Source organism: Fundulus heteroclitus, chromosome 9 (assembly GCF_011125445.2).
Source record: "Fundulus heteroclitus isolate FHET01 chromosome 9, MU-UCD_Fhet_4.1, whole genome shotgun sequence".
In the NCBI taxonomy this organism is placed as follows: domain Eukaryota; kingdom Metazoa; phylum Chordata; class Actinopteri; order Cyprinodontiformes; family Fundulidae; genus Fundulus; species Fundulus heteroclitus.
Genome location: NC_046369.1, coordinates 24,760,512 through 24,787,877, shown reverse-complemented (window position 1 = coordinate 24,787,877; position 27,366 = coordinate 24,760,512). Strand labels below are relative to the sequence as shown.

At 42.2% G+C, this 27,366-nt stretch overlaps 4 protein-coding genes across 6 annotated transcripts in view; 2 read left to right on the top strand and 2 right to left on the bottom strand.

Annotated features, from left to right (window-relative positions):
* Positions 1-919: 919 nt before the first annotated feature.
* Positions 920-7,548, bottom strand: LOC105927831 (galectin-3-binding protein A). 2 transcript variants are annotated; one of them, XM_036141315.1, is made up of 7 exons: positions 7,501-7,548; positions 4,802-4,852; positions 4,450-4,522; positions 3,965-4,153; positions 3,711-3,842; positions 3,342-3,606; positions 920-2,483 (listed from the first exon to the last, which is right to left on the bottom strand). In XM_036141315.1, exons 3-7 carry the CDS (start codon positions 4,505-4,507, stop codon positions 1,451-1,453), a joined length of 1,677 nt encoding a protein of 558 aa, XP_035997208.1. In that variant the 5' UTR covers positions 4,508-4,522; positions 4,802-4,852; positions 7,501-7,548; the 3' UTR covers positions 920-1,450. The 2 variants fall into 2 exon arrangements, with proteins under 2 accessions (XP_035997208.1, XP_012720233.2); XM_012864779.3 differs by lacking the exon at positions 7,501-7,548 and having other exon boundaries at positions 4,802-4,911.
* Positions 7,549-8,538: 990 nt separating this feature from the next.
* On the top strand, positions 8,539-18,074 carry mutyh (mutY DNA glycosylase). The gene is made up of 15 exons (XM_012864831.3): positions 8,539-8,748; positions 9,416-9,546; positions 10,207-10,246; positions 10,369-10,442; positions 10,531-10,572; positions 10,654-10,725; positions 10,838-10,951; positions 12,593-12,690; positions 12,769-12,913; positions 12,998-13,070; positions 13,167-13,349; positions 15,700-15,845; positions 15,929-16,081; positions 16,422-16,472; positions 17,625-18,074. Exons 1-15 carry the CDS (start codon positions 8,640-8,642, stop codon positions 17,763-17,765), a joined length of 1,572 nt encoding a protein of 523 aa, XP_012720285.2. The 5' UTR covers positions 8,539-8,639; the 3' UTR covers positions 17,766-18,074.
* A 1,267-nt stretch (positions 18,075-19,341) lies between these two features.
* Positions 19,342-25,670, top strand: elovl8b (ELOVL fatty acid elongase 8b). The gene is made up of 8 exons (XM_012864832.3): positions 19,342-19,607; positions 19,689-19,746; positions 20,845-21,032; positions 23,168-23,248; positions 23,360-23,416; positions 23,518-23,632; positions 24,567-24,694; positions 24,805-25,670. Exons 2-8 carry the CDS (start codon positions 19,689-19,691, stop codon positions 24,967-24,969), a joined length of 792 nt encoding a protein of 263 aa, XP_012720286.2. The 5' UTR covers positions 19,342-19,607; the 3' UTR covers positions 24,970-25,670.
* A 1,202-nt stretch (positions 25,671-26,872) lies between these two features.
* LOC105927818 (zinc finger protein GLIS1) overlaps positions 26,873-27,366 on the bottom strand; it is a 104,280-nt gene continuing 103,786 nt past the window's right edge. For both annotated transcript variants that reach the window (XM_021317647.2, XM_036141314.1), the window contains exon 11: positions 26,873-27,290. In XM_021317647.2, the coding sequence (XP_021173322.2) occupies positions 27,154-27,290 (137 nt within the window). In that variant the 3' untranslated portion in view covers positions 26,873-27,153. The remainder of the gene's footprint in view (positions 27,291-27,366) is intronic.

The following is a 27,366-nucleotide window of genomic DNA, read 5'->3' as shown; positions in this document are numbered from 1 at the left end:
ACTGGTTTCGGCAAGAGCTTGTGGTTGTGTTTTCGTCGTCGCTGTTAGTACGTCATATGCTTAGTTGATCTGATTGGTTTATTTGGCCCGTCTATCACCAACATAGGCCAATCAGCTAACCAGTGTTTTCGCCCCTTTCCAAAATTACTTCAACGGAAGGTTTCCAGATAGATATGCGGAGCAAATCCATCTAGCGGAGTCAGGTTACTTGTGGTTCCCCCAACACCAAGCTGCCCTCCATGCAACACCAACACCAGCTCTGGCTGTGTGTTTAGGGTTGTGGTCCTGCTGGAGAGAGAAATTCCCCAACAGGTTTTCTTCAAGGATTGCCCTCCGTCTTCCCACTTACTCCCACCAGCTTTCCTGACCCTTCTGAAGACAAGCATACCCACAGCATGATGCCGCCAACACCACGTTCCACTGTGGGGATGAGTGTTCAGGGTGGCGTGCAAGAACATGTGGTGTTTTCTAATAAAGAGCACTGCAGGATCCAACTATTACTGGGCCTGTTGGGGCAAAACAATAAACGAGACAGGGGATACCTGTTTGGCTGATTTTTGAGCTAATACCTGACTGATAGTATTGTTACTTGCATGTGTATGTCTGTTAGAAGATTTACCAAAGAGTATCTGAAGATGGAGTTATAAACTTCTTAGCGAGGTGCTAAATCACTGCTTTGGATTTGATCTATTTTGAGGTATTCCTGCTCCAGTCATAAAAAAGTTGTTTGTGGCATTGAAGATGACTAAATCCATAAATGATCATGTTGAAAAAAATTGTTTGATGCAACAGTTTTCATGCACTGTTTTTTATTATTTTTTTATTAAAAGAGTCATTGATAAGAATAGACAGTAAACCAAGGTGTGTAATGAAAGGAACTGACCAGGTGGACTCAGTATTCAGGCCAACAAGCAGAATGTATGTTTTAAAGACGTTTTATTGCTCTCAGACTGGCAAGACAGGGACAGGCAGGCTCAATGGTCAGTATGGCAGTCCAAAACCGAGTAAAACTAATTAATCAGAACAGGTGGAAGTGATCAAGGAGTGGGAAGTGACTGAGGGAGCTGCCAGGACCAGTGGAAGGGAACAGAAGCTAAACTAGGTAAATACAAAACCCAAATAACATAAGGACCAAACCTAAGAAAGAAAATAAAGCAGAAACTAACAGAGCACATGATGAAAACCAGAACTAATACAGGGACAGGAAAACAATACAAACTAATCTAAGACAGGAAAACTAACTTAACCAAAATAATAACATATACCAGAACCGAATCGTCACAAGGTGGCCAAATATCTAATCATCTAATGGTCTTAAAATCCATATTAGACAAGTTTGGTAGGCAGTTCTTTGATGTAATGCCGTGTGTAAATACTAAAGAGGCTTGTGGAAGTCATACAGAACAATTTGCTGCCCCATATTTGCTTGGTTACCATGAGAATACCAAACCTAGTCTGTCAGGTAGTAAGGAAGCACCACCACCTGGTAAGAGAACACTGAGTGGCAAGGGAAAGTCTGATCTGCAAGGCTGGGAATAAATATGGGGTTGTCGCTGTCAACAGAATTAAATTCGTCAACGTGAAAAACATACCTCCCTTGACACCTTGCTACAATCTTATTTCTGTAACCAATACGGTCAACCATCTCACGGGGTAAGTTACTCTGCCTTTCTTGAATCTTTAGGCTTACTGCTGGCAGAGAGGAGCAGCTCACACTTTCTCTCGTACAGTCGTTCTCACTGACATATACCGTCACTCTCCAGAGTATGCTTTGAAACGCAAAGTAAGAACTGCGGTGAACGGCTGTTTGGAAGTCCGATGTGAGGCTACTGGTCCGCTGGCCCTTAAAAACGTGGAAGCCAGAATTCGTGTAGGCTCTGATCTCCTGAACGCTGAACGTGAAGCTCCATGTCTCTCCGGTGTAAATCCTGGGCGTATAGATGTCTCCTTTCTCCGTCAGGTCTCTGAGCAGCAAGGTGACGGGCAGAGCATTAAACTCAAAGCCCTGCAGCTTGCTGACACGATACTGCGAACCGTCCAGTCTGTGTAGGTCCTTGGCTGGTATCATCGGGAAGCGGATACGCTTCAAAAGGGTCTTAGGAATGGTGGTGTTTTCCTGCGCTGCCGCCCATTTCTCCAGCCCGTGCAAGAGCACGGTTTCATTATGAGCCAAAATGTCTGAGCGTGAAAGAAGGGCTTCGACTAGGGAGAGAGGAAGTTTGGTCCAGGCTGGAGAATGGATCAAGGCCTCACAGTTCCACGCCAGGTAACGGAGACAGACATCTTTTAGAGTCTCGTCACTGATGACCTCTGCGTACTGCCAGACAGAGATCTGGCTCTGGAAAGTGGAGTCTTCAGGTAGAAACTCCCTGAAAATCGTTGCCGCCTCATCCTGGAGTTCTCCCAGGCCCCAGTCATGAGCCATCTTGATTATGCAGTAGGAGGAGTTTAATGTGAATTTAATTTCTCTTGTGTAGAAGTACCTGAAACATAACGTACTGATTAGTTGTCTGTAACAGATGCGTTTTTACAGAACTTTAAAAAAAGCTTCTAGCTGTCACCTTACAAGCAAAAATGCATGTCTTTTATTAGTGTTTTTAAATAACAGATTAACATATATACATACAAAATATGTATATTTTATATGTATATATGTATATATAATAATATAATATAAAATCTTAAAATATTAAGTAGTGCAAATATATATATATATATATCCATCCATCCATCCATTTTCTAAACCGCTTTATCCCTCATGGGGTCGCGGGGGGTGCTGGTGCCTATCTCCAACGTTCACTGGGCGAGAGGCAGGGTAGACCCTGGACAGGTCGCCAGTCTGTCGCAGGGCAACACAGAGAGACAAACAGGACAAACAACCATTCACACACACACACTCACACCTAAGGACAATTTGGAGAAGCCAATTAACCTAACAGTCATGTTTTTGGACTGTGGGAGGAAGCCGGAGTACCCGGAGAGAACCCACGCATGCACAGGGAGAACATGCAAACTCCATGCAGAAAGACCCAGGGGTGTACTCAAACCCAGGACCTTCTTGCTGCAAGGCAACAGCGCTACCCACTGCGCCACTGTGCAGCCCTATATATATATATATAGGGCTATATATATATATATATATATATTATACATATATATACATATATAGATACATATATACATATATATACATATATATATATATATATATATATATATATATATATATATATATATATATATATATATATATATATGCACTAGTTAATATTTTAAGAGGCTAGCTAATATGGAAAAACTAATCTTTGAGAGCAAGGGCATACAATCAGAAGTAGTTTTACCTGAGAAACGTCCTGGCATATTGACTACAGTCAGAAGCAACGCTAATGCTGAGTCTGCGGAAGTCCGGCTGTGAAGCTTTGAGGTCTGGATTCAAGGAGAGTATGACCCTGTGTACGCAGACTGACTCCACAGTATCGTTGTCCACCATCACCGGTATGTTCAAGTCACAGTCTTCTGCACTGTCGAACAGGTCCCCCAGCTGCCCAGGGAGGGTTGCATTGTGGTCCAAAGTGTACCCAAGGTCCGTCTTGTTAAACCCAGGTCCTGCCGGACACCAACATGCACACATCAGTAAGGTGGTGTCAGGGTTTCTCTGTCTGTTTCTCAGAGGAAGATGGGTTGATATATCCTAGTGCTGGTAGTCTTACCAATTTCACACCTCACTCCTGCATCCTCAGAATGGCCACGGTTGTTGACTCCCCATCCAGAAAAGTTGCACTGATGCAGGCTTATCTCATTTCCAGTGCAGGCCAAGTCATCCATCCAGATTTGTCCACTTCCTAACAAAAAAATATTAACAAATTTTTGTCAGCAAATGACAAAATCCAAGATTATTTTTGAAAACATACTGTTCATCCCAGTCAAATGCACAAATTGTATTAGTCAGAGTCGGATGTGTTACCTTCGCCAAATGTTGATCCCAGAGCTTCTTTTGCACCAGGATAAAAAAGCTGCTCACACACAACTTTTGCATCATTAATGTCCCAGTTGTCATCGCACACTGTTCCCCACGCTCCATCATGGAAGATCTCAACACGGCCCTCAAATTCATCTTGACCTCCTACCAGTCTGATGAAACCTTCCTCAAAACCTTTAGAAAAATGTCACAACTGTTCAGTCAACAATAGTGAGGTGCATGTACAGCAAAAAATATATATACATATATCAGTGGGTTTAAAAATTAATAATGGTATAGTTTAGGGAAAGAATAAAACTATTTGAATTACAAAAAGTAAATTTTGGATATTTTTTGAAGACCTTTGTTACTCAAATGGGGTGTAATACGACGAAAAAAGTTAATTGCACAATATGTCATGTGTGATATTAGACAATGGAAAGAAGTGGAGCATTGCTGCTTACTGCGAAATGAATATAGTGTTTACTCACCATCAGCACAATTGATCATCAGCAGAAGGCCACAGAGAAATAAAATATTTCCTTTCATTTTACTGGTAATATTCTGGGGAAAAAAGAGGAAAGTCTAAGTATTTACATACAGCATTTTTACAGCTAAAAAGGGCATTTTTATTTATACAAATATTCCAGTCTTATGCGAGATATTTAAATACTGTCGTTATAGGGGAAACAGTTCTCAAATGTTTTTTATCCTTTTTTCCAAAGCTGTTTTTTTTTTTTTTTTTGTTATATGAGTCCTCTGCAGAGCAACAGTAAATTGCTGTTCGGATAAGATAGAAGATGAGATCACACAGTAGTTCCCATAAGATGGACATGAACTTACCTGAGCTCAGAATGGTTGCTGTACCTTCCAGAAGTGAACGAAAGAAGTCACCTGAGAAAAACGAAATGAAAGAAAGTTGGACAGTGATTTTTCCCAGCAATTACCACACCCAGTAAAGGTGTGTTCAACCCCCATGAGAAAAGAAAGAAAAGTTGGGCTGATGCCACGATGTTAAACAGGACGTTTGTTTTATTTTGTAATTATGAATAATGATGTGACACACAACGCAACAGTAAAATGAATATGTTTATTAATGTAAACATATATAACAAACAGAAAAGCTGCAGCAGGGCAGTTTCATAAGCGTGCACATCCAAAAAATGTGTTGAAGCACGTTTTGATTAAAACACAGCCTGGTCTATGTGGTAGAAAACTAACACTGCACATCACACTGAACATGCTATGACCATGCTAAAACATGGCGGCAGCATCATGCTGTGGGGATGGGTTTTCCACAGCAGGTACAGGAAAGGCTGGCCTTCATGGGAAAATACATGAAGTTAAACCCATTCTAATTAAGGAGGTAAACCTTTTAGAGGTTGCAAATGACTTGAGGTGGAGGGGGTTCTATTTCCAGCAATAAATCAAACCTAAACACAAACCCAGAACTATATTAGAATGGTTTAGATCAAACCATAATCGGCTATTTGAATGGCCTAGTCAAAGTCCAGCCCTAAACTGAATTAAGAATCTATGGCAAGTGATCTTGATTGACGCTCTCCATCTAATTTAATTATTTTTGTGTTATTTTGTGAGAAAGAATGACCAAAAATGTCAATCTCTATGCACATCTATATTACCTTTACTCGTGTAGAGATGTGTAAAGACAGTGGAGACATCACTGAAAAGTCCTGTAGCTATAACTGCAGTGATAGGCTTTTCTACAAAGTATATGTGGGCGACCGAATATAAAGGCATGCTATACTTTTCAGATGTTTACTTGTAAAACAAATAAATACAAAATACTACTACTACTACTACTACTACTAATAATAATAATAATAATAATAATAATAATGAAATATCATTTTCAAACTTTCATATTGACATGTCACATAAGTCTAAGTAATATACACTGAAGTTTGTCACTGCAAAGTAAAAAAAAACTATGAAAAGGTTCAAGGGGTAAAATACTCATAGCTCCTATACTAATCACATATTGTATTCTGAACTGAATGTCTTTTTTTTGTTCAAACAATACATACAAATATTTGTGCTGTGTAATGCATTAAAGGTTGCTGGCTGAGGAAGACGAACACCGTTCTGAAGAGCGTCTCCATCTTGGAGTGATCCAACAACTTCTGCATGCGATGGGCAGCAGAGAGCAGGCTGACTCTCAAATATAAGCCAGCTTTGCCTTGAAGGTAGGCCTACTTTGCTTCAAAACACAGCCCCCCGTGGTTTGGAAACATTTCAACAAGTCTTTTGCTTTGGCTGCTTTGCTTCACATGAAAAGCCACTTCTTACAAAAGATGCAGCAATGATTTATAATAAAATATTGTAAAAACCGGATGGTACAAACAAAGGCTTCCTTATGTTTTACAGTAATTCATGTTCCAGTAAGAACCATTGTTTGTCTGTTGTGTGAAAATTGATACAAAGAATAAAACCACATAATAGCCCATAAACACAAACTAGAGTTTTTAAAGATGGATTAACATACTTTGTCCAGTTTCTGATGTATTTCTGGCATAACCAAAACTAAATGCACGTTCACCTTTAAACAAATTTTAAAAGGAACCTTTCCTGTCTGTCTAGCACTGTCCATTTTATTCCCAGAACTTGTTGAGGGAGCCATGAGCAGCATCCTCTTTGCAGCTTCGATTGATCACCCGCTACTACCATCAAATGTAGAACAGATTCCTGGATCAATGTGTGCTTCTGTGCTTTTTTGTCTGTCTTGTTGTGTCTCTGCTCTGTCTTCTCTAAACCCCAGTCAGTCGAGGCAGATGACCGTTCATACTGAGCCTGGTTCTGCTGGAGGTTTTTCCTTCCCGTTAATGGGGAGTTTTTCTTTCCACTGTCGCTTTATGCTTGCTCAGTATGAGGGATTGCTGCAAAGCCATGGACAATGCAGACGACTTTCCCTGTAGCTCTACGCTTCTCCAGGAGTGAATGCTGCTTGTCAAAACTTGATGCAATCAAATGGTTCCCTTATATAGGATTTTTTTTTTTTTTTTTACCAGTTTGTATAATCTGATTGAATTTTACTTTGGAAAGTGCCTTGAGATGACATGTTTCATGAATTGGCGCTACATAAATAAATTGAATTGAAATGGAATAATCACTACAAAACAAAATTGAATACACATCAGTGTGGTAGCAAAGGGCAAAATAAAATTTATAAAAGTACAGTTTTACTGATAAAAACAGAACTTTACTGAGCAGGAAAAAAACACAAATAGCAACATCAACAAAAAACAAAAACATGACAATCGTTTTGGATTAAAAAAAAAAAACATAAAAGCTTTGTAAATATTCATAAATGCGGTGCTTTTCTCATCATCCAGCACTGAAAGACATTTTTAAGTTTTATTGAGTGTAGAAGGAGTGAAAACCGAGGGAGGTTAGCTAAAATCAATAAATAAATAAATAAATAAATTCTGCTTGTGAATTTAGAATTAATGTAATAATATATGAAAAATGTTTGAAATCAACATTTTGTGAGCGTTCAAAGAAGAAAAACCTTTTTTATATACTTAGACCCGCCCATCGGATGTGACGTTGGTCATTCGTGTATCGTCTCCTTCCATCTGATTGGACAAGCAGTAGGTATATACAGATGCATCAAAGATGGTAAATGATAGAGTAGGGATAGCATTTATAATTCCAGATTTAAACATTATGGAAAATAAAAGATTAATGGATAGTTTGAATGTATACACAGGAGAGTTACTGGCTATTTCAATGGCGTTAAAATGGAGTGAAGAATTAAGCGAAAAGAAAGTGTTAATTTGTTCTGATTCAAGTAGTGCATTAATAAGTATTATGGAACAAGAGTCGGAAGCAAGACAAGACATTCTGATAGATATAAATAAATCAATACGTAAAATGGGAAAAAATGGATCTACTGTTAAATTTATTTGGATTCCGGCTCATACCGGAATAGTTGGAAATGAATTAGCAGATACATTTGCAAAGAGTGCGAGTAAGAGAAATGAAGTCGAACTGGAAGGTAAATATAGTAAAAATGAGATAAGGAGTATAAGTAAAATATATTACAAAAAGAAGTGGCAGGAAAAATGGGAGGGTGAAAAGAAGGCAAGGTTTTATTATAATATTCAAAAAAAAGTGGGGGAGTGTAGAAAAGAAAATAGGAATAAACAAGAGGAAGATATTATATCTAGATTAAGATTTGGACATGTAGGGTTAAATAGTACTTTGAAAATAATAAATAAACATAGTACGGGGTTATGTAATTTTTGTGGAAAGTTGGAAACAGTTATACATATTTTTATGGAATGTAATAAATATAATCTAGAAAGAGAGGAATTAGTAGAAGAGTTAAATAGGAATAAAGTTAAATTAAATATTAGAGATCTGCTACAAAAATCTTCTGGAGATGTGGTTTTTAAATCTGTGTTTAGGTTTCTTAGGAAAACAGGTCTAATAGGGAGATTATAGGGATTAGACATCTGGTTCATACTCCAGTCCAGAAGGTGGCGGTAATGCACCTGAAAGTTGTTTGCCAACCGCCATAAAACAAAAAGAAGAAGAAGAAGAAAGAAGACAAGCAGTAGGCGTTCGCTGCAGAGCTGGCGGGAGCTACAAGGCGTTCATGAGGTGCAGACCGTAGTCCTTCCCGCTGGAGATAACTCCTGCAGGCAGGCTGGCGTTTATGATGAGCAGGTTACGTTCAGCTGTAGTTAAAGGCAAGAAAGGCCCAATGGAGACGTTGGGGACAACCATTTCAACCCGGAAGAGGTCCAAAACATCTGTGAAAGCAGGTACCGGTACCATGCTGACTTGATCGCTCTAGTAACAACAGAAACAGTCCTGGTAGCTTTCCAGGCATGGTGGTGTTCTGTAACCTCTTTAAGATTTGCATTGCAGTGTTGGTGTCATCCGTAACACAATGGATCATATATCATGGTAATAATAACAATAATAATAATAATAATAATAATAATAATATCATCAATAATGCAAAGTTAAACAAAACAGTGTGCCAGAATTGTAAATTTTAACTAAGACTGCATCAACTACTGCAAATATCTGGACATATCGGGGACCCTCTGTTATTTATCTTCAAATCAGCCCTTTTGCAAAAACAAAATGTGCTTTACTCTGACCCTCTTCCTTTGATAATCTACAGTATCAAGATTAGAAGTTGCATAATCGTTGTGGCCTAGACCTAAATCTTTCTTGTTGACTTTAATTTTCCAAGCTGAAAGTGAAGATTGCTTCCTATATTCAGCTGCACATCAGCAAGACACGACTGGACAGCCAACCCTGTATCCACAACCAACCTGTGTCATAATTGACATCAAGTACAATTTTAAGCCTAAAAGTGGGAAGGCACTTTCCACTTTGATGCAAAGAGGTATTTGTGGGCGATATGTTTTGTTTGAATATTATTTTTGTCTATTTGTTTTATCCTTCCATCCCACCCAGAACCAACCCCAACTTTGCTCCCATCATCTTCATATCACACGTTCTCCAATCCTGCTGACGTTGTGCGGCTGCGGTCTCAGCTCCTGCGCTGGTATGACAAGGACCAGAGAGAGCTGCCCTGGAGGACTCTGGTAACTCATCCGTATCAGAAAATATTATGTTCTTCTTTAGTTCTAACGCTAAAATAGCTAATTCATTTTGCTTGTTTACGCCATTGTTAGGATCACTTATTTGCAAAAATATCGTTAAATCAAAACTAATACTGAATCAACTAAAGCATCATATATATATATATATATATATATATATATATATATATATATATATATATATATATATATATATATATATATATTGCAATGCTCTTATTCAATCTTTCTTGCTTTCATTAAGTGCAGTCTTTTCACAGAATTGTGCGGTTGAAACAATCACTGCAACCTGCCAAGACATACTTAAGGGTGGAGGGTTTATACAACTATTAGCTTATTTTGATCATACAGATTTTCATCAAGCAATCATAAATAGATATTTGCTCTATTTGTTGCTGTATTTCCAAACAATCACAAAACCAATCAGTTTTAAAGTTATTTGGACAGATGAAGTTTCACATGATCTTGTTTTGCTCTTTTAGGGTGCTGTTTTATAATGCAATGGTTTTCAAGCTCAGTGACTAATTACATTAAATTCCAGGAGTTTCAACCCTGACCAAAGTAATAATAATAACGACTGTTTTCCACAATTAAGCAGCTTCAATTTAAAAATAGTCCTTTCTGACTGCGTGTTTTCTGTAGGCCGTGACAGAATCAGACATCAACATCAGGACGTATGCAGGTAACAAAATGAGCGTTTTTAAAGAGAGAAAAAACAAAATTCAAAACTAATGCACTACACATTTTTTAACAATGGAAAACAGTGAATTGTAAATATTTGTTTGTTCTTTGGGTTTTTTTCAGTGTGGGTTTCAGAAATAATGCTGCAGCAGACCCAAGTTGCCACAGTAAAAGACTACTACAACAGGTGGATGAAGGTGGGTACTTTAAAAGCTGGTTCCTAATCTAACTGGTATACAATACTTTTTGAAGTGCAACATATATGCTGTGTGTCCCACACTCCAGAGGTGGCCCACAGTGCAGGATCTTGCGTCTGCTACAATCGAGGTAATTGTTTAAATTGGTGCATGCAAAGCTAAGGTTTTTTTTCTTTTTCTAGATTTAATGCGTGGTTTTATTGTGGTGTAGGAGGTAAATCAGATGTGGGCGGGCCTCGGCTACTACTCGCGTGGAAGAAGGCTGCATGAAGGAGCGCAGAAGGTGCGTCCATAATCAGATATTTCAATGCTGCTCCAGATAATTTCCCAGTAATACTATATTCAGTAATGTGTTTTAAAGTGATTATTTAGTTTTGTTGGTCGTTTGGCTTCAGGTGGTCTCAGAGCTGAAGGGACAGATGCCTCGGACTGTCGACAACCTGCTCAAACAGTTGCCTGGTGTGGGACGCTACACAGCTGCAGCCATAGGGTCTATTGCTCTGGGGCAGGTTGGTCAGGCCAAGGCAGTAAAAGTTCCTGTGGATCAATGCAAGAAGAAGAAAAAAATAGCTTTACTGACGCATGTTCCTTTATTTTATCTATTTAACACAGAATGTCTCAATTGGGCATCAAATACAGGCCTAAATGCTGTTAATGAGCTTTAATTATCGAGGCCCTTCACTTCTTTTTGTTTTCTTAAAATATGGAAGATGTTTAAAAATACAGCAGTGTTTAAAAAAAAAAGCCACTGAGCATAAAGGGTTTATGATAAAGACCTTAAAAGTAGGTTATTAGTAAAGAGCCAAACGTTTAACTTCATTTACACGTCTTCGTTCTATTTTTAATAAGTTTTAAAAGTGAACTAATATAAAAAAGGATGTATGCTGACTTTAACATACCTTTAATAAAGGTTTATCCGTCACTTTAAAAAAAAGAAGTTTAAATCGATTAAAATTCAGCAGTATTGGTATGACGTAGAAAACTAACACCCCCCTTACCTCTAAGACAGTAAAAGTAAAACACAGAAATATTAATATTAGTCTTGGCCACATTTTGAGTGCCTTACAAAAGCAGAAAATTACAGAAGAGTTTAGTTATTAAGAAATATTCAAAGATTTGAACGTCTCACAAATTAAGTTTGATTAAATTCTGTTTTAATGATATAGCGCCATTTCACAACACGTCATCTCAAGGCACTTTACAAACTCAAATTAAATCAAATCATACAGACAGATTGGTCAATAAGTTTCCTACCTAAGGAAACCCAGCAGAATGCATTGAGTCCTGATAAGCAGCATTCACTCCTGCTGAAAGAGCGTAGAGCCACAGGGAGAGTCGTCTGCATTGCTGATGGCTTTGCAGCAATCCCTCATAGTAAGCAAGCATGAAGCGACAGTGGAGAGGAAAACTCCCCTTTAACAGGAAGGAAAACCTCCAGCAGAACCAGGCTTAGTATGAACGGTCATCTGCCTCGACCGACTGGGGGTTACAGAAGACAGAGCAGAGACACAGAAAGCACACATTGATCCAGGAATCCTTTCTATGTTAGAGAAAGTAATGGCAGATGATCTGCTCTCAAGGATGGGGTCATAGCTGAGCTATGAGGAGAAAAAAAAAGACAAAACATAAAGTTAAAAATTGTAATACAACAAATAATGCGAAATTGGAGAACAGTAGGAGAACTCAGCAGTGTGAGAGGAATAGGTTTAACAAAGCACTAGCTTCTTCTGCAGGGTGACAGAGCACTCCCTTAGAGATGGAGGGGGGGAGGCTCGGCCATCCGGGAGGAGCTCGGAGTAGAGCCACTGCTCCTCCACATTGAGAGGAGTCGGCTGAGGTGGCTCAGGCCTTTGTTTTGAATGGCCCCGGGACGCCTCCCTCAGGAGGTGCTCCAGGCGTGTCCCACCAGGAGGAGTCCCGGGACACACTGGAGTGGCTATGTCTCTCGGCTGAGATTTGGTACAAATAACTAAACGTTTACTAAAGTAAAGAGCTGTCTTCTGTAAAACATCCTGTCTCTTAGGTGTTGGAAAACCTTCAAGTGTAAACCGGACCACCACTGTAATTATAAAACTGTCGCCAGGATAGGTGTGGTTTAAAAGTAGCATTGTTGTTTACCTCCATTCCCTGGCACGATGTCTGCTGCTCAGGTGACCGGCGCCGTGGATGGGAACGTGATTCGGGTGCTGTGTCGCCTGAGGGCCATTGGGGCCGACAGCACGAGTCCCGGAGTGACGGAGGCTCTTTGGTGAGATATACGTTCACGGCTGAAATAACCAGACAGTAACTACGGAGTGGTCCCAGTGTTAGCTCTTGATTTCTTCAGGGGTCTCGCCAATTTGCTGGTGGAACCAGAAAGGCCTGGAGACTTCAACCAGGCCATGATGGAGCTGGGAGCCCGAGTCTGCACACCCAAAGGGCCGCTATGCAGCCAGTGTCCCGTCCAGTCTCACTGCCGCTCGTACCACAAGGTCGGCTCGCTGTTGAAGATGGGTCCAGAAAAAGACCCAAACTCTGTAACGTAGTAACCGCTCTTAAATTGTGTGTTGGTGCAGGTTCACGTAAAACAGGAGCAAAATGCTAAGAAGCTGTTAGGAGAGTTGAACATGCCTGATATTGAAGACTGCGGTAAGTCCCCTCCACCGCCCTGCTCGCTTCTGGGACACGTGGTTTTAATCCTCATAACAAACCAAACTTCCCTTTGCTCTCCTCCCTTTTCCACAGTGAACGGCGGCGCCTGTTCCCTGTGTCCCTCGGAGCCGTGGGACGATCGGCTGGGTGTTCAGAACTTCCCCAGAAAGCCGGCCAAGAAAGCTCCCCGGGCGGAGCGGACGCTGACCTGCGTGGTGACCCGGCCAGGAGGAGAAGGCGCTGAGGAGTACCTACTCGTACAGAGACCCCGCAAAGGTCGGTGCCGCTCTGTCTTCTGTTTCATCGTCAAACGAGACTTCATCTCGACAGAGGTTGAAGAATCTTTGAGTCCAGTGAGTGGAGCGTAGATCTGGGGCCCGGCTTTAAGTGCTCCCCCCTGGGTAGACACTCTCCTCACTGTCTCGGCTAGAAGTCCTAGAATGCACCGATGAGTGAACGTACGCCTCCTTGCTTGTCCGTCCGTCCGTCCGTCCGTCCGTCTTCTTCCGCTTATCCGGGGTCGGGTCGCGGGGGTAGCAGCTTCAGTAGGGAGGCCCAGACGTCCCTCTCCCCGGCCACTTGGGCCAGCTCCTCCGGGGTAATCCCAAGGCGTTCCCAGGCCAGCCGGGAGACATAGTCCCTCCAGCGTGTCCTGGGCGTCCTCCCGGTGGGACGTGCCCGGAACACCTCACCAGGGAGGCGTCCAGGAGGCATCCTGACCAGATGCCCGAGCCACCTCAACTGGCTCCTCTGGACGTGGAGGAGCAGCGGCTCTACTCTGAGTCCTCCCCGGATGACTGAGCTCCTCACCCTATCTCTAAGGGAGAGCCCAGACACACTACGGAGAAAACTCATTTCAGCCGCTTGTATCCGGGATCTCGTTCTTTCGGTCACGACCCAAAGCTCGTGACCATAGATGAGGGTAGAAACGTAGATCGACCGGTAAATCAAGAGCTTCGCCTTTTGGCTCAGCTCTCTCTTCACCACAACGGATCGGTAAAGCACCCGCTTCACAGCAGACGCTGCACCAATCCGCCTGTCGATCTCCCGCTCCATCTTCCCCTCATTCATGAACAAGACCCCAAGATACTTCAACTCCTCCACTAGGGGCAGCACATCCTCCCCAACCCGGAGAAGGCACTCTACCCTTTTCCGGTTCAAGACCATGGTCTCGGATTTGGAGGCACTGATTTTCATCCCGGCCGCTTCGCACTCGGCTGCGAACCGCTCCAGTGAGAGCTGTAGATCACGCCCTGATGAAGCCAATAGGACCACGTCATCCGCGAATAGCAGAGACGCAATCCTAAGGCCACCAAAACGGATCCCCTCAACACCTTGGCTGCGCCTACAAATTTTGTCCATAAAAATTATGAACAGAATCGGTGACAAAGGGCAACCTTGGCGGAGTCCAACTCTCACCGGAAACGAGTCCGACTTACTGCCGGCAATGCGGACCAGACTCTGACACCGGTCGTACAGAGACCTGACAGCCCTTATTAAAGGGTCCGGTACTCCATACTCCCGGAGTACCCCCCACAGGATCCCCCGGGGGACACGGTCGAATGCCTTCTCCAGATCCACAAAGCACATGTAGACTGGTTGGGCAAACTCCCATGCCCCCTCAAGAATCCTGCTGAGGGTGTAGAGCTGGTCCAGTGTTCCACGGCCAGGACGAAAACCACACTGCTCTTCCTGAATCCGAGATTCGACTATCCGACGGACCCTCCTTTCCAGAACCCCTGAATAGACCTTACCAGGGAGGCTTAAGAGTGTGATTCCTCTGTAGTTGGAACACACCCTCCGGTCCCCCTTTTTAAATAGGGGGACCACCACCCCAGTCTGCCAATCCAGGGGAACTGCCCCCGATGTCCACGCAATATTGCAGTCACGTTGACCAACACAGCGCCACAACATCCAGAGCCTTAAGGTACTCAGGGCGAATCTCATCCACCCCCGGGGCCTTGCCACCGAGGAGCTTTTTAACAACCTCAGCAACCTCCTCACCAGAGATGGGAGAACCCGACCCAGAGTCCTCAGGCTCTGCTTCCTCAATGGAAGACGTGTTGGTGGGATTAAGGAGGTCTTCGAAGTATTCCGCCCACTGACGCACAACGTCCCGAGTCGAGGTCAGCAGCACACCACCCCCACTGTAAACAGTGTTGGTACTGCACTGCTTCCCCCTCCAGAGACGCCGGATAGTGGACCAGAATCGCTTCGAAGCCGTACGGAAGTCTTTCTCCATGGCCTCTTCGAACTCTTACCATGCCCGAGTTTTTGCCTCGGCGACCAGCCGAGCCGCCTGCCGCTTCGACTGCCGGTACACATCAGCTGCTTCCGGAGTCCCACAGGCCAAAAAAGCCCGATAGGACTCCTTCTTCAGCTTGACGGCTTTCCTCACCGCTGGTGTACACCAGCGGGTTCGAGGGTTGCCGCCGCGACATGCACTGACAACCTTGCGGCCACAGCTCCGACTAGCCGCCTCAACAATAGAGGCGCGGAACATGGTCCATTCAGACTCAATGTCCCCCGCCTCCCTGGGGACGTGTTTAAAGTTCTCCCGGAGGTGGGAGTTAAAGCTCCTTGCTTGATAGAATTCAATATTAAGCAGCGGCGTCTGTATTTGCAGGTCTGCTGGCAGGTTTATGGGAGTTTCCCAGTCTTCTGCTGCAGGAGGACCAGACCGAGGCGAAGCAGAAGAGCGCGCTGTGCGAACAAGTCAGCAGAATACTGAGAAGCACTCTGACTGGGCACCTCCTCCAGTATGTGGGAGAGGTAAGCTCGATCTTCACCACCACATTCCTGTTCAGCGGGAGCTCGCCAGGGGCAGCTGTCTTCTCCTCGCTGTCTGCCTGCAGGTGGTGCACATCTTCTCCCACATCCACCAAACCTACGTGGTCTACAGCCTGTGCTTAAAGGAGAGGGACGTCACACAGGCTGAGCCCGGGAAGGAACGGTGGGTCACCAGGTCTGGCCTACAGGAAGCCGCCGTGTCCACAGGGCTGAAGAAGGTTTGTGCTTTAGACTGAACTCTGCTGTTGATTTCAGTGATTTGCTTTGCTTTCAATTACAACGTTCTGGAACCACAGTCACATATCATCAGTCATTTATGCCCATATAATCCGCTTGACCTTGGCAAACATTATGGTTCAGCGGCTGATTATGTTGTCGGCTAATACAGGAAACCCCAAACAAATAAACTGGAGTTAAAACTGATCTCTTCAGATTTTTTCTTTGGTTAGTATATTAAAAAGTTGGGGTTATTTAGAAGAAAATATGGAACACAGCTTGATGGTTGTGAGTAATCTGTACAAACCATGTGAGAGTGCTAATGTGCTCACTTTTCTGCAGATTGTGAAGCTCTTTGATGCTGTGAACAGCTTAAAGGAAAAAACCTCAAAGGTAAGTTACTCTGATCTAGCTTCATGTTGGCTTCTGCTCAAATCTTTGGCAGTAAAAGGTTTCTCCCAGTATGTTTCATGCAACCCTATTTAGTATTCATCCATCCATCCATCCATCCATCCATCCATTTTCTGTCACGCTTGCCCCTTGTGGGGTCGTGAGCTGTGCTGGTGTCTATCTCCAGCATTGAATAGGTGAGAGGCGGGGTACACCCTGGACAGATCGCCAGTCTGTCTCAGGCCCTATTTAGTATTTGCAACATCACATTGAATAAATCTGTGATCACACAGTAATGCATTCCTCTGAAATACGGTACTATACATTATTCTACTTTTCAGACTTGGTTTAATCTCTCTTTTTCTGGCCTAATTATTCACCACTTGATCTCCCCCATTCCACAAAAACACATCACCTAATAAGATCAAATTAAATAGGTGTAAGTTTTCAAAGCTTAAAATATAGAAAATATGCATTAAAATTATGATATGGTCTAGTAATTGTTATCACCGCACTTACATGGTTGTCTGATACCCAGAAATGAAACTTAATGCAATAAGCCTTCTTGAAAAGTTACCTAATTAGTAAAAATGTGTTCCTGTGTGTTCTTTAAAGAGAGCATGATTAAACAAATGTGTTCACGAAGACTCTGGAAGACAGCAGACATGTTGGGGATAAAGACATTTCTAAACCAGGGTTGGGTCTTTGAACTTTATCCCAAGCTGTAAACTCTGGAACAAATTTTAAATCATAATCTGAAGTTGGAAACAGCCTCAACATGCAGCCGCAGCTCAGCTATAAAGGTTTGAATCTAATTTAAGGGTTTAGAATGGTCCAGTCAAAGTCTAGGCCTTAATCCTGGTTAGGCTGTTAGTTTTTCCACATAAAAACCTTCTCTAATACATTGAGGTTCTGAGCTTTAATGTAACAAATGAAAAGAGTGAATACTTTTGCAAGGCACCCTCAGTGCAATGCATCAAACATGTATGGATTTGCTGAAGCCTAGTTTGGTTGAACTTTTCAGAACATATCTCTGTGTAAGGCACATATTTGATAATCATTATATATATATATATATATATATATATATATATATATATATATATATATATAATATGTGTGTGTGTGTGATGCATCTCTGCTTGTCTCCCTTAGGATGGAAAAAGACGAAAGCCTGAAGGACTAAAAATTGACAAGAGGTCAACAAAAAAGGGTAGAATGACTGGAGCTGACGGTGGAGGCAGACAGCTCTCTCTTAGCTCCTTTTTCAAGACGGTGAAAGAAGAGAGCAGTTAGTCCCTAAAGCTGATTTTAGATGTGCATGTTTCTTTTTCTTTCCTTTGTCTCCCCTATATTAAATCAGAGACCAATGAAAGGTATAGTCAACTGTGCTCAGAGATTTTATTCAACTAGACTTTTATTATATCCTCTGTTAAATATCTATTTTTAAAATACATTGTGTAGATAATTTTATATGTTTGATATACATTTCCAGTCTTTTTCTTTACATTAACACTGGTCATGTTAAGTAATCTTGTCAGTTAACCACACCTACTGTGTAAAAGATAATCTCATCCCTCTAATTATAATAAAACCATTGAACCTCAAACACGTGTGTTTGTCAAACACCAGTTATCCTTTTTATTTCAAACCTTTTACCAAAATTTTATCTCTCCAAAACAATATTTCTGTATTGCTGCCGGTCCCATGATACATACAGGAAATCTAACAAAATAAAAACCAGCGGTTGTCAAACTGTTGATATTCATTATTTTCCAGGTGAAAAACGAACAGATTCAGCCAGAAAACCTCTTAGAGAAGTGAACTACTGGTACAAACTGAGCAAACTTATACTGGGTGACATTCACCTTTGAAGTTGGTAACTGGATCTAAAAACGAAACCAAAAAGCATGTCCCAGATCCAAGTTTGAAAACCAGATGGATTTCTTACTGAGCTCTGTGACCAGTCTCCTGGTGACCAAATGTATATAAGTAAATTACTTAATTGCATCTGTCATTAATTATATGCAAAGATGCCATTTTGCATTTTGATGTCATGGTTTGGGAGAAATCTCAGAATTTCCACATTGGAGTTCTGACCTCCAAGTGACGTTTCGGGTAAATATTCCCATTTCAAAATGTTCAATTTATTGCATTGCACTAGTAAATGGATGTTTTGTTTTTATGACAAAAAAATGGATTCAAAAGGTCAGCGTGCATCGAAATAAATCAGCAAACCATTGAAGTGTTGAAAATTAAATTTGATCCAAAACCCCAGACACAGAGGGACAGAGATAGAAACAAAGCAGCTTGAGGTCCAGGATGAAATTTCCACACCCAACCATGATCTGGGGCGTCATGTCAGCTGGTGTTGGCCTGCTGTGCCATATTAAGTCCAAATTCAGTGCTAGTCCCTGGTTTAAAGCTATTAAGCTACGTAGATGGTTGTGCTTGCGAAGCGGCCTGCCCAAAACTTCATAAAAACAACTACGGAGTAGCCTGTCGTGAAGAAGACGAGTCACGCCAGACCCAGCAGAACTGATCACCTCCATGTCCAGCTGCAATGGCACAAAGAAAGAAAATAAAATCATGCAAAAAGAGCCAACTTTTGAGCGCATTTATAATAGACATACTTTTCAGTAGACCAGCATTTCTGTGTAAAATGTATTCAAATGATTTTAGGTTTCATTAGCTTTAAGTCGCAGTCATCCAAATTAGAATAAATAAACCCGCTGGAAATGCATAATTTTATGTACAATGTATATTTAAACTTAAACATGAGAATAAGTTACTGAACAACTTGACGTTCGTTAGGAGGAAACAGCGCCCCCCAGCGCATAGGACATGTAAATGACTGCTGTGGAAAAAAAAGCGCACAGGAAGTGATGTTGTATTCGATTATTCACTGAAAATTAAAGTGAAAGCTACTGATTTGGAGGACATCTCCAGAGTTTTTGTCTGTTCATGAAAGTATGAAAGAGTGTTTCTGTGGATATTTCCCACGTGGACCTTTGTGCGCCTCCTCCTTTGAACGCGCTACTTCAGCTTAAGGTGAGGTTTACGCGAAAACCAGGCGGGCAACGTCCAAAGGTCCTTATAAGCGTCACCAAGGGTCGATATTTAAACCCGATCTGCAAGGTGAGCACAAAGGATCAGATTATCTTTAAATACCAGACAGGGTGATTCCCACCGTTGTAACCTTTCCCTTTTGGTTTTTAGATGGCTTCTGCATGGCAGAGTTTCCTCTCTGTGCACCAGTGGATAGTGGAGAATGGAGGTAGGAGGACTGATGTCTGTCCAACTTTTCCGTGCGGTTGTTGTTTGTTTTTAGCGTCTGTGGCAGAGAAAACGAGACATAAGGAGAGATCTGAGTGGGCGCTGGGAGCTGCATGTGTTCTCCAGATTGACTTCACAATAATGCTTTGTGTGGCTTGCCACATGATTTGCCTCCATGACACTGATATTATCTTGTTAGTAAGCCCCCCCCCCCCCCTCTCACCCACCCCCACTCCCAATTAGGCCCAGGGTAGTGTGAGAAACAGGCAACTTCTTTTTAATGTACTGAAAACGATCTAGCGTTAGTTAGGAGTACAAAAGTTTACACACCCCTGTTGAAATAGCCGGTTGGTCGTGAAACCATGCTGAAACCTTTTCAAAACATCTGTTGCACATAATGTTACAAATGTTCTATCCAATTCAACTGAAAAGATGCAGGATTTATTTCTTAAGTGGAATAAACACAAATATGCAAAAACCCAATTACTTCAGTGTGCACACCCTTCAATTAATGCTTTCCCGAAGCATCGTCTGATTCAATTTAATCTGTGGCATTCAATACTGTGACTGGCAAATATTTGCCTAATATTTCCATAATTTCATTCTAATTCAGCTCTGGACACAGGTTACATAACGACAAAACTTAAGTCATTCTTCTGTTAACGTAGATGTAACCCCAGAGCATGATTGCCACCACCATGTTGGACTGTGGCCGTGTTCTATCGGTGATATGTGGCATTGTTTTTGCTGATAGAATGTGTTTTAACCGTGGCTCCAATGTTAATTTTTGGTTTCATCTGACCATTATATATTACCCTACAACACATCTGGTAAGTTTTCCTTTTTTTTTTTTTGCAACAATGGAAATTGTTGCTTTTCTGTTTAAAAGTAATGCAGTCCTGCAAAACATTTTTAATATTTTTCCTGTTCTATTCTTAACTGTTTAAAATAAGTGAGCACAACAGAACCGAGGCAAAGCAGAAGACGTAGACAGAAAAAGCTTTCCATCGTAGTTTTAGAGCAAAACAAATTAAAAGGGCTTCCTTTACCCTGTTTAACGCTTGTCGATGCTCTGACACCTGTCTTTATGGTCCTGCAGACAAGAGGACGGACCCCTGGCTGCTGGTGTACTCCCCCGTCCCGGTGTCGCTCATCTTCCTGGGTTACCTCTGTGTGGTCTGGGCCGGTCCTGGACTGATGAAACACCGGCAACCTGTGGATCTCAAAGTGGTTCTCATCGTGTACAACTTTGCCATGGTTGGCCTGTCTGCATACATGTTCCATGAGGTGGGTTTTCATCTGTAGTTTTTTTTTCTGCTGTTAGAGGACAACTCAAATTAGTAAAGAGCAAGGTAGTGATGAAAATCTCACCCAATCAAAAAAAAAAAAAATTTTATCTCAATTCGGCCCACTTAGAATTTCATGTTTTGTATGATTCAGAGAAACGTATCACTGGGAAGGTAGTAAATATTGCCCTGAAACAAATAGCAAATTACGTTTATTAGTCAGTTTTTACTAAGAAACTGTCAAATGTGATATTTGTTTTACATCTGGAGAAGAAAGCACGTTGAGTTATTGTCATGTGGTGGGGTTTATTTCCAATTTAGCTTTAATTTCTCTCACATTTTCCTTCTGATTCAGGGTATAATTGAGGGTTGATTCTAGGATGGTGAGCTGCAGCAAAACATCCCCAACCATGACACTTCCACCTGCATGCTTCGCAGTTGGCATGAGGCTTTACCAGGAATTCTATATTTTGTTGAACCCAACCATGTTTTTGTTTTGTCCAAAAGTTCAACCTTAGATTCATCTGTGGAAAGAAAACCAGGCCCGGTCCTGGTCTATGTTCTCTCTGGCTAACTTCAGTCTGGCCTTCATGTTTTTCTCATAGAACAAAAGCTTGCCATGAAACTTGGACTCTCTCTTTCTGATTCTATATTCCTGCTCTTACATACAAGCAGCAGCCAGAACCTGCTGCAGAACCCAGGAAAAGTCAGTTCCAATCTACTCACAAGTGAATGAATAAACCAAAGAGGATTTGGTATTCTGCTCTTTGGAGCGATGAATCAAAACTGGAATTTTCCGGCCCAGTGGCTCCGTGGTAGGTCTGGGGGAAGATGAATGAACCACGTGCTGAAAGCAAAGCATAGTGTTGGCTTCCTCTGGCACTGGTAACCTGCAGCGTTTGGATGATAAGACAGATTTAATCAAGCACTGGGGAAATTTGGAACAGATTGTCCAAGAAGAAGGAGACACCCTGGCCTCTTTAGACCCCAAGCAAGCCCACTAAGACTTGGGCTCCTTCCAAATACATTTAATTATAGCTCCTACCTCCTGTTCCATGACCTTTCATGGGGTCAACACTAAGAACTATCGTGGGGAGGAGAGGAGTTTGGAACTGCTGTGCCGATTTCAGACAGCCTTTAACTCCAACGTCATCATGCGATAGAAACGCAGATGGATGATGCGAGTCTAATCGGGGCCTACAGCCTTCCAAAAATGAACTACTAAGTGCGTTCTCTCTTCTCTTTGGCCATTTTCATTGGTTTCTGTGAGGTGGGCTGTGCTTATATGTCATGTCACGGAGAGGATTGTGGGATTCCTTATAGCACCTTAGCGCTGGTAAGGTACATTGCCAGGTTCCTAGGCTAAACTAGCTGTGAGAGGAAGCATACAGGCTCCTTTCCTGCCTCCTTCCTTACTGACTGCACTATTCGGACAGCCCTTGTTATGACGACAGCTGACGCACGTTCGCTTTGGTTAAAGAGTCCTTACTTAAGTAGCCTGACTTCAACTCTATTGAACATTTTTGTCAGGATTTGAAAATGAATGTTGCACAAATCCAGGCTTGTTACTGAACTGCATGCTTTTAACCAGGGGCTGAGATTCTTCATCAGAAGCTGGGCTTTGGGCATGAAAACCGCTGAGACTGCAGAAGGCATTAAAAGTGGCATAACGTGTTTACTATGGCGGAAGCACTGGTTATAATAGCTGTGTTGAGCTGTTTCAGTGGTTATTGTTGGACTTTCTCTCATTTTATAATGGCTGCTGGTTTGTTTGTCTTTTGCCAATAAGTCTCAGTTCATCAAGTGAGAGGGTGATGAAAAGGTTTCTTTATAACTATTATGGTATGGGCTTCATGAAAGGATACCGGGCAACTTATTGTAGGGTTTGTGTTAAATAAACAAAGCTTGAGGACAGTGTTTGCAACCATCTAGCATGATGCATCTGAAAGGATTACTTCTAGAAGTCTGTAACGTAAAGCTGGTAAATAATGGTATAAAACCCCAACAATACTTTCACTAATGGAAAAGACTTCAGAGGACAAAAGTCCTGCTTCCGGCAATTAAATGATTTCTTCTTCAGCTACATTGAAATGCTGGCTCTCTCATGACTGCGTCCGTCCTCTCGACTGTTTTCAGTTCCTGGTCGCGTCGTGGCTCTCTCGCTACAGCCTGCTTTGTCAACCTGTGGATTACAGCACCAGTCCACTGGCCATGAGGGTAAGCTTTGACATTCCAGACACTAGTTTGGGCATCGAAATGTAAAACATATATACAGTATATCCATCTGAGGGACTGTTATTGAATGAGTGTCATGTTTCTTTACTGTAGATGGCCAGGGTTTGTTGGTGGTTTTTCTTCTCCAAGGTCATAGAGCTCAGCGACACGGTACACTTACATTTCTTCCCAGTCTTCCGCATGGCGTTTCCTCAATGTGCTTGAATGCAGAGTTGTGACCGGCTAAAACCTCCTGTGCTCCCGTCGAGCAGCTCTTCTTCATCTTGAGGAAGAAGAACAGTCAGCTGACCTTCCTTCATGTGTACCATCACGGCACCATGATCTTCAACTGGTGGGCAGGAGTGAAGTATGTGGCTGGAGGACAGTGTAAGTGAAGTTTGAATTCATCTGGCAAAAAAAATTAAAATAAAATAGGATTCATGTATAGAAAGTCCAAGGTAGCCTCCGTAAAGTGACAGGCTGTGGGGAAATAGGGAATTATTCAGAGAAGAGGCCACATTTAGTCTGGAGGAGCTGTAGAGAGCCACATCTCATGTTGACTATCAGTTGTGCTTTTCAAAAATCTGGCCTGTATAATAGAATGGCAAGAGGAAACTCCCAAGAAGTCTCATTTCTAATTTGCCACAATCGCTGTAGGTGCTCTGGTCCAACGAGACCAAAATTTGACCTTTTTTTGCCTACGTGAAAAACGCAATACTCCTCAAGCTCCATAAAGCATTTTAGCTTTTGATGCTGTCTGCGGCTGCAGAAGACTCGAGACGTTCGCAGAGGTTCATCTTCCAGCAGGACAATGACCGTAAACACAAAGCCAGAGCTTCATTTGAGATCAAAGCATAGTCATGTGTGTTACACTGTCACCGTCAAAGTCCAGGTCCAAATCAGGTAGCAAAACCGTGGAAGGACTTGAAGATGAATGGTCACAGATACTCTGCATTTAATTTGACTGGGCTTAAACTATGGGCAGAGGAGGATGGGCAAGGATTCAAGTCACTAGATGTGCACAACCGATAGAAACCCAACAAAAGGTGGTTCTACAAAGTTTTAAGACTTAATTCAGGAGTGCTGAACACAAATACGCGCCGCATTTTGAGATTTCTTTACTTTCTACAACTGAAAACAAACATTCATAATTGTCCACCGCTTTATGCATGCGGTCAAAAGACACAAATATGTCTGCAAAGGACTGAATGTTGCATGGTTATTTGTGTTAAATTTCACGTCATTATGTCACTCTATTTTGGGGTTTTCCAATCTCAGAGACACATCTGCTTCTTTTCTTTTCCTGCCCCACACTCCACAGCTTTCTTCATCGGCCTCGTAAACACCTTCGTCCACATCATCATGTACTCCTACTACGGCCTGGCTGCAATCGGCCCTCATATGCAGAAGTACCTTTGGTGGAAGCGGTACCTCACCTCTCTGCAGCTGGTTGGTGGCTCCAGAACCTTTTTTTTTTTTTCCTGACTGCTGCTGTTGTTGGATGGACAGCCACAAAATGTTCAATTGAACCTGACCGGAATCTCCCCTTGCCTCTCCAGGTGCAGTTCCTGCTCTTCCTCCTTCACACCGGCTACAATCTGTTCACCGAGTGCGACTTCCCAGACTCCATGAACGTAGTGGTGTTTGGTTACTGCGTCACCCTCATCATCCTCTTCAGTAACTTCTACTATCAGAGCTACCTTCACAAGAAGAAGCAGAAATAAGGCAATGACAAACTTTCAGGCTTTTTTTTTTTACCAGGGAGTGCAGACGCGACAGGGTAAACAAGCGTCCCCAGGAGAGAGCTGCAGTATTTTTCTGACCACTAGAGGGCGCAACCTACCCACAAGTCTGAAGTCAATCAGACTCACAAACGATGTGAACAGTTTGAATCCTCACTGTGAGATTTTTTATTTTCTTAAATGACACTCAAATGACTGTTGTAAACAAACTGTACATTTTATACACATAATAATATTAATATTAATAATAATAATAATAGGAGGCTGGTTGTCGCTGCAGTATTACAGGACTAATGAGCCAGAAACCTCCATCAGAGATAAATTCAAAGGCAGAAAGAAACCACTTAACACTTACAGAATTGCAACTTCTTTTTTTCCCACTGATAAATCAATCACAGCAAAATTATATATTTTACACTTCAGTCCACAAAAAAAAAAAAAAAAAATGGAGGATGCAAATTAGAGAGCAGGAAAAGCTGTTGGGATGGCGTATACATCTTGGTGGTTGCGTTGTGTGAAATTCATCCATTAAAACTGCGAATGGAGTCTGATTCTGCTGTAATTAGCACCAGCATCAAATTCTGTAAAGGATGAGAACAGATTTCCAGAACATTTAACATGAAATATTATTGTTCGCTATGTGAAACGTTCAAGTTTAAAATCATTAAAAAAGTACCCCCCCCCCCCCTCGTGTTCTGAAATCTCTGCGTGCCGTGTGGTTTCACATGGCTTTCGCTGATGCAGCTGCTTCTCAGATGGGGGGAGAAGATAAAAAGAACCAAGACATATGTACATTTTTGTTTTGCTAGACATTGTCATGTTTTTTTTGCGCGATAATATTAAATTGGCTGAGCTACCCTTTAAACAAGTTTTCCAACAAGGTAAATTATTTTAATTAACTACTGTATGGCTTTGCTTTAATCATTTGTGGCGATGAATCACAGAGTACCGAGCAAAAGCATCGATACCCGGTGAACTTTTACAAAGAAAAGCCTCCTTTTGGGTGACTGACCAACAAAAAATAGTGCAAAATGTGAAGTGGAAGAAAAACGACACATGGTTTTGGGCATTTTTTTTTTTTTACAAATAAAATCATAAAGGTGTGGCATGCCTACCTGAATCAGTAATTTATAGAAAGGACATTTTGCTCCAATAACAGCTGCAGACACAGCATTTCACATCTCGATATGGAAACATTTGCCCTCTGTTCCCTGCACACTTGCTCAATCAGATTCAAGGGAGAGTGTCTGTAAACCAGCATATATTAAGACTTTGATTGGACCGTTCTAAGACATGACTATGCTTTGATCTAAACCAATGTTTTGTAGCTCTGGCTGTAAGTTTAGGGTCATCGCCTCCTTGATGGTGAAGCTCTGCTCCAGTTTTAGGTCTTACGCAGCCTCCGACAGGCTTTCTTCCAGGATTGTCCTGTATTAAGGTCCTTCCATCTTCCCATCCACTCTGAACCATGATAAAAATGCATCTGCACACCATGATGCTGCCACTACCATGTTCCATGGTGAGGACGATCATAAGCCTGAATATTGTTTGCCAAATTTGAGATTCAACACTTAATGTTTGACTGTCGTGACCCTCCAACAGACTGCTGCAGAAAAGGTGCACTGTATTGAAGACCTGGTGCACATGGTTAGACCTGGACTTTCTGGTATGTGGCAGAAAGATGCTTTATTCAGGTGTGTCAGGAAATAGGGGACTAAAGACAAACGCACAAATGACTCTTCAGAATCGTATTTGTAAAATCTGGTTTAAACCTGCATCCTTTTCATCACACTTCACAGGTATGCACTGCGATAGGTCAGTTTTTGACATAAAATTCAAATGAAATACTGCTTGATGTTGTAATGTGACAACATGGTAAAACGTTTAAGGGGTATTTTTTTTTAATCAACTATAGCTCTAAAGAGGCCAGAAGGCGCCTGGTTGCAAGCTTTGCTTTGTTTACAATCCGTTACAATAAGGTGGTGCATCAGTTTTAATTTTGATGGGCTGCAGGCGTACATTGAGTTCAGCTGGTTAATGTCTGCTGCGTGATTCAGAACGACCCAAGTAGAGGTTTTAATGAAGCAAAACAAGGGTTTGAAGAGAAGGCGAGGATGCGTGCGGTGGGAGTTTGTGAGGAAGCGTTCCCTGCTCCGGGCTCGGCTCTTATGTTTCCGTGTAGACCGACGGCATGTGGCTCAAGCTGCGGTCGAAGCTGCCCTGCTGGAAGAAGATGCTGTCGTCGGGGCTGGAGGAATACTGGCACCCCGGGCCCCCCTGCAGCTCCTGGGTCACGCCGAAGCCTGGTGCAGACGTTGGCTCGTGTTAGAATATTTAAAGATCACATTATCACGTCCGGTGTGGAGATCAGAAGCAGAA

Excerpts from the sequence above, each read along its gene's own strand:
- LOC105927831 (XM_036141315.1), bottom strand. The coding sequence starts at position 4,507 with ATGAAAGGAAATATTTTATTTCTCTGTGGCCTTCTGCTGATGATCAAT. Across the intron at positions 4,154-4,449 it reads GATGATCAATTGTGCTGATG|GTTTTGAGGAAGGTTTCATC; the intron begins GTGAGTAAACAC and ends ATTTTTCTAAAG. Across the intron at positions 3,843-3,964 it reads GGGATCAACATTTGGCGAAG|GAAGTGGACAAATCTGGATG; the intron begins GTAACACATCCG and ends TTTTTTTGTTAG.
- mutyh (XM_012864831.3), top strand. The coding sequence starts at position 8,640 with ATGATGAGCAGGTTACGTTCAGCTGTAGTTAAAGGCAAGAAAGGCCCA. Across the intron at positions 12,691-12,768 it reads GGAGTGACGGAGGCTCTTTG|GGGTCTCGCCAATTTGCTGG; the intron begins GTGAGATATACG and ends TGATTTCTTCAG. Across the intron at positions 13,350-15,699 it reads CGTACAGAGACCCCGCAAAG|GTCTGCTGGCAGGTTTATGG; the intron begins GTCGGTGCCGCT and ends CTGTATTTGCAG.
- elovl8b (XM_012864832.3), top strand. The coding sequence starts at position 19,689 with ATGGCTTCTGCATGGCAGAGTTTCCTCTCTGTGCACCAGTGGATAGTG. Across the intron at positions 23,633-24,566 it reads GTATGTGGCTGGAGGACAGT|CTTTCTTCATCGGCCTCGTA; the intron begins GTAAGTGAAGTT and ends CACACTCCACAG. Across the intron at positions 24,695-24,804 it reads ACCTCACCTCTCTGCAGCTG|GTGCAGTTCCTGCTCTTCCT; the intron begins GTTGGTGGCTCC and ends TTGCCTCTCCAG.